Source organism: Pieris brassicae, chromosome 10, assembly GCF_905147105.1.
Source record: "Pieris brassicae chromosome 10, ilPieBrab1.1, whole genome shotgun sequence".
Taxonomy (NCBI): domain Eukaryota; kingdom Metazoa; phylum Arthropoda; class Insecta; order Lepidoptera; family Pieridae; genus Pieris; species Pieris brassicae.
Genome location: NC_059674.1, coordinates 1,836,314 through 1,842,309, shown reverse-complemented (window position 1 = coordinate 1,842,309; position 5,996 = coordinate 1,836,314). Strand labels below are relative to the sequence as shown.

The 5,996-nt window shown below is 30.4% G+C and overlaps 2 protein-coding genes across 3 annotated transcripts; one reads left to right on the top strand and one right to left on the bottom strand.

Annotated features, from left to right (window-relative positions):
* The first annotated feature begins 591 nt into the window (after window positions 1–591).
* On the top strand, window positions 592–2,561 carry LOC123715387 (caltractin-like). Its single transcript, XM_045670375.1, has 3 exons — window positions 592–681; window positions 868–1,240; window positions 1,445–2,561. The coding sequence occupies exons 1-3, from the start codon at window positions 679–681 to the stop codon at window positions 1,606–1,608; spliced, it is 540 nt and encodes a 179-aa protein (XP_045526331.1). The 5' UTR covers window positions 592–678; the 3' UTR covers window positions 1,609–2,561.
* A 97-nt stretch (window positions 2,562–2,658) lies between these two features.
* LOC123715386 (ribose-5-phosphate isomerase) lies at window positions 2,659–5,358 on the bottom strand. Of its 2 annotated transcripts, XM_045670373.1 has the most exons (4): window positions 5,234–5,358; window positions 4,732–4,868; window positions 3,949–4,518; window positions 2,659–3,647 (listed from the first exon to the last, which is right to left on the bottom strand). In XM_045670373.1, the coding sequence occupies exon 4, from the start codon at window positions 3,602–3,604 to the stop codon at window positions 2,813–2,815; it is 792 nt and encodes a 263-aa protein (XP_045526329.1). In that variant the 5' UTR covers window positions 3,605–3,647; window positions 3,949–4,518; window positions 4,732–4,868; window positions 5,234–5,358; the 3' UTR covers window positions 2,659–2,812. The 2 variants fall into 2 exon arrangements, with proteins under 2 accessions (XP_045526329.1, XP_045526330.1); XM_045670374.1 differs by lacking the exon at window positions 5,234–5,358 and having other exon boundaries at window positions 3,949–4,275; window positions 4,732–4,864.
* Between the last annotated feature and the right edge of the window lie 638 nt (window positions 5,359–5,996).

Here is a 5,996-nt window from a genome sequence, read left to right as displayed (position 1 = left end):
TTTGGAGCCAACAAGCATCGCAAAGACCATGGCATGTCGTTGATCCCTTGGAGGATGGGACGGACTTTGGTATGGGATGCTACTTGTGTGACAACATTAGCCCCGTTTCCCTTGCCTCGAACAAGCAAAATAGCTGGCGCGGACGCAGAGCAGGTGGAAAATAATAATCGTCTCAAATATAAAAGACTTTCTTTCAACTTCGATTTTGTTCCCTTTGGAGTAGAGACAGGCTGTGGGGTTTAAGTGCACAGGCGCTAATTAAAGTTTTCAGTTGGCGCTTGGTAGAGCTAGTTTAGTTGCTCAACGAATAAGTATCGTAATACAGCGAGTTTTTACTATTATTATTACTATGTAGAAAATTTGTAAATACTGTATAGAAGTGTGAAGTATGAAAGGTTTTTGTTGAATGTACCGAAACGTCTTAAAATATATTTTCTCTCATACTTTTTCTACTAAATAGAACCCAACCTGTGGTGTATCATAAATGCCAGAAAATATATTTTTACTTATCTGTGCCCTCTTCATAATTAGTAATCTGTAAGCAAAATAGTACGATTTTTAAAAACAATGAAAACTTGGTGATAATAATTTCAATAAACTTATATCTGAAAATTTATTTTTTAAGATTTTTAGAAAAGTAGTAAATCACCCAGAGAAGAATATTGCTTAGTATTTGACATGGTGCGTATTCTTGTTATACCTTTCCTGGTCAAATTATTGATTTTTTTAAGTTAGCTATTCACATATATTAATTGTCAATTCTAAGCTATTTAATATAACTGGGTATATAATATTCAATATAACTGGGTCAAGATGTTGCAGTGAATTGAGTTGTCTTGTGTATTATTTCTATAATGTTATTTTTAGGCAACTGTGGTAGCTAATCCACCGAAAAAGACTAACAATTCTAATAATCAAGCACCAACTGCCGTTCGTAAAAAGTCTGGACCAAAATTTGAACTTTCTGAAGAACAGAAAAGGGATATTAAAGAAGCATTTGATCTATTTGATACTGAAAATACTGGTAAAATCGACACTAAAGAATTAAAAGTAGCTATACGCGCTCTAGGATTTGAGCCAAAGAAAGAGGAAATAAAAAAAATGATTGCAGAAATAGATAAAGGTGATGGAAAAGTCTCGTTTGATGATTTTTTAGATTTAATGACAGTTAAAATGGCTGAAAAAGATACAAAGGAGGAAATAATGAAGGCATTCAAACTTTTTGATGATGATGAAACAGGTAATTTTATAATTGTTATTTACAGTAACTATGTATCAATTAATGGCTTCTTAGCTTACCCATTGGTTTATTTCATGAATACATGTGGTCTTTTTTTTATTCCTATACCTTTTTCCTTACTGTGGGAATGAAATTTATCAAGGGACCATCCTTTTATTTATTCTAATGTCTTTACTCATGTATTTTATTTCTCATGTGTTACAGGAAAAATATCCTTTAAAAACCTAAAAAGAGTTGCAAAAGAATTAGGTGAAAATTTAACTGACGAAGAACTTCATGAAATGATAGATGAGGCAGACCGGGATGGTGATGGCGAAATAAATCAGGAAGAATTTTTACGCATTATGAAGAAAACTAGTCTATATTAGGTGTAGTATTTTTATGAAAGTGCACAAAAGCTTTTAGTTTTTATGTGGCAGATACTATGTATACTGTAAATAAGGTTCCTTACCAACCATTTGTTAAGTTAAAATGTGTAGGTAGTGTAATGTGTTGTTTTAAAAATACGAAGTTAATATTCAGAATGGAACTCAATGAGCTCAATAAAAAACTATGAAGGTAGCTCTAAAATATAAAGTTAAACAATAGACTAAAAAATTTCTTAATTATATTTCCAAATGCGTATATTACATCTCTCAATCGATGTAGTCAACCTCAATTTAAGACTGCTGTTAATTCTGTTACACAATTTATATTTTTAAGATAGTCTATTTATCTTTGTATACTTCTAATTGCTTGTTATTCTGGTAATCCTAGTATTATACTTATTTCTTGGTAGGATAAAGAAGACTTCGTGGATTGGCTTATGCAAGTAGGTTCAAAAGTTTTAAGTTACATAATAAAATAGGCCTTAATATCCATTTATGATTTTTAAATAGAAGTTGACTTTACACTACTTTTTAGTGTAATCAGTCTCCCAGCAAATAATCTTGGTCTAATTGATAAATCTGTCTTGTACTTAAATATTAGTGATTTCTCATTTATAAAAACATTAAAAATATTTGTGTGTCAATTTCCTTTTTATAAACATTAGGAATTACATCACATGTGTCTTTTATTCAGTATTATTTGCACAATTATTATTTAAGGTTAGTTAAGACTTTGCCTAATAAAAACATATATTCTAAAATATCTTTGTTTATGTACAAAAACTAAGGTCACATAAGTTATCTTTGCAATGATAGCAGCAAACTAACAATGGTTCTATAATTTTTGAATACATATTTAGATCTGATAATATTTTCTATGTCTACTGAATTTAGTTTTGGATTCTGTATAAAATATTGGATATTAAATGTTTATGAAATTATCAGTGTTTTAGGTGTGTTACTAATTGATTTACTTCAGCAACCACAATGTGTATTTTAATCAAGGTTTTTATTGATAACTAAGTCAATTTCCATGTCCTTGTATTGAAGATTAAAATACACCGCTTGAAATATTTTTTATTTAGACAAAATGTACCACAAATTTAATAAATGTAAATAAAGATACATTAAATACTTCTTTAAAAGTTCACTTATAAACAATTTATAAAAAGGTAGAAAACATTGAGATAACAAATTTATCTATCTAAACAGATCTTTCTATAACAGTGCCTTCTGCTTGGCCAAAATATGCCTTTTCACACATTTTAACAAATAAACCAATTTCAACAACACCAGGCATCAACTTTATGATAGTGCTTGTTTTTTCCCAATCTAAATCTTGATTTGTAAACATCCAGTCTAAAATGAAGTTTCCATTGTCCGTAACAACAGGCCCTGCTTTAGCTATTGCACTGCGTAGCTTTATCTCACCACCAAACATTCCAACAACCTTATTTTTAATAGGAACATAAGCCATAGGAATAACTTCAATAGGAATTCCTTTTTTATATCTATCACCAAGTTTTTTAGAATCTTTGGTGTAGTCCGCTATTACTATCATTTTCTTTGAGCATGATGCAACAATTTTTTCTTGAAGTAAGCACCCTCCTCCACCTTTTATCAATGTCATATTCGAATCTACTTCATCCGCTCCATCTATTGTTACATCTATGTTTGGGTGTGTTTCCAACTCTCCAAGAGTTAAATTATATTTTATAATCAATTGTTTTGCTTGGAAAGAGGTTGGTATACAGATTACCTTCAAGTTTTCTGTTTCCACTCTCTCAGCTAATCGTTGTACTGCGTATACAACAGTTGAACCGCTTCCAACTCCAAAAACACAGTGACCTTTTACATATTCATCCACTGCCCGGTATGCAGCCACTTGCTTGGCTTTTTCTAAAGACATTTTTGGCAGTTCCCGTGAATTTAGAAAACTTTTATTTATTCCGTTATTGTAAGGATATCGAAATTTGAAGAAAATATTCTTCAACATGCGAACATCTATTTATAAAGTTAGTGTTTTTGGGTTGAGTTAGCTGAAAAAGTTTTGAGTTCAAATTTAAACCGAGTTAAATATCGAATACAACCACAGGCTCAATTCTGAAGTGCAGCAGTGCACTATAGACACTGTACAATTGACACACTCGACAGTATCAACTATATTTGATTGACTGACTTATTGTATTCTGTGAGTGGATAAGTATTAGGGCAATTAATGTGACGTTTATAAAAGCGGTAATTTCAAATGCTGAAGTAAAATGACAACTTGAACTGTTCGTTCCTGCAAACTGTTGAAGACTTGGAAGTTAAGATTAGAATTATTATATACTTACTTACCTTATTATATATTATCTTTAGACAAGCTCCCTAGTTCTTTCAGCATGTTCGTTTGATCATACACCAACGATTGCATATTTGATAAATATAATTTTATATTATGTTGGCCATTTAAAAGAACTGAATTTAATTTGGGGCTAGGGTATAATGCTGAATCGTTTTGGCAATTGATAAGTTTAACCAATTTAAGGTTTTCCTTTTTAAACAAGTCGTTTTGGTTCATTACATTTTGTAGATGATTTTCAGTCAGCATTAATTTCGTTGCAAGAAATCTGTTTTTTCTCTCCAGATTTTCAGATTTCGATTTTTCTTGGGTTAGCATGGTAGCTGTGGTATTCAAATGACAAATAATTTCTTTTAATTTATCAATCTCTGGTACACGGCTTTCGTCTTTGTTGGAACAAAGTTGGTTATATGCCATATTAATAAGTGTAGAATATGTGAAATTATGATTTATTTTACGCGAGTTACATTCTGGATTCGTGGGATGTTTAACGGTAGTAACTTGATGTAATTCATAAGTATTTATTCCTTTCTTTGAATGGATTGTCAGGAGCATCTTTGCGAATACTAGGAAATAATATGAAAGAAAAAATCTTTATAGATGAGTGTATATATATATATCTTGTGATCGTATTCGTTATTATGTATTTATCTTGAAGGATTAACAGCAAAATGAAAACAAATATGTGACGTTAGAGATTTCAGTCAGCGGGTTCTAAGTAATAATGAACCAATCTTACTTCAGGGTTTTGCACTGCGTTCTAAAGCCAAGATACTTACCACAAGCAATATGCAACTTCTTCTTGAGAGTGGCTAACAGTTTTGTCTTTGCTTTAACACTCGTCTTGTTCAATCGAAATTCACCAAATATAGGATTTAAATGTTTTTTATCACGCACGTTTCGTTCCAAATGAAACCTATAAAAATATTTGTATGAAATTAAAATTCTGCGTTATAATGGTCATTAGTATATTTTATGTTACAGGGGGCAAACGATCTACAGGACGCCCAAAAAGACAGTCATCGCAGCACATCGACACCAAATTGTAGTGCTTAAAATTTACTTAAAATTGCTCGGTATTTAAAAATTATTGAAACTCTCAATGTCTCGACCGTACCGTGCTTATCCGGTATACGTCCTTTGTAGTAATTTTTTTAAAGGCTTATTGATACACATTTTCTATGTCTGTATTTTTGTGTGTATCTATCTAACTAGGATCATATCACTAATGTGATACAAATAAACAAAATATAATGTAATAAGTTCATTCAAAATACTCACTTTTTAATTTCATTAGCAATCGAAAGTAGAGCATTACGATTTTTTATATCTTGCTTATCCATATTTTTATTACCTTTAAATTGTTTGAAAACGTATTAGCGATACTAACAAAACATCAATAAATATTACATCTGTCATTTCCTATAAACATTTTGTCTCTAGGCGTCACAAATTCATAAAAAATAGAGCACGATTTCCCGCCATTATGTACAAAAATAAAAAATAAAAACATTATGTACTTTTTATTGTTTCATTTACTTTTAAAATTTTAAATTCGACAACTGACATTGGTGAAATGATATATTACTTGAATATAAATAATGATCTTACAAGTGAGTGAGCTAAATTTAATAAGTCTTAAAATTAGTATGAGATTATAATATTATGTTGAATGAAACTTGTTGTTTAGTTTAGTACTATTATTTACGCCTGGGTTGTCCGAAAGAAACTGCTTTAAAGATGAGCGCCCATATACATCGTTTACATTTTTTTCCTGTGATATTTTGACGTAAATAAATTGATATTTTTCCAAACAGAGATGAAATCTTTGTCCTACACTCAACTTCCTTCTACATTCTAGGGGCTTTATAAGATTTTATTCATCATAGACGCCTCAAATAATCCACATAAAGTATTAGTGCTTTTTAATAGGATTTATCGTTTTTCCTATTTAATTATTATACCAAAATAAAGTTCTCGTAAAACTATGCATTATTAGATCATTAGTTTTGTATGTAGTGTAGAACTTTATATGTTTACGTAT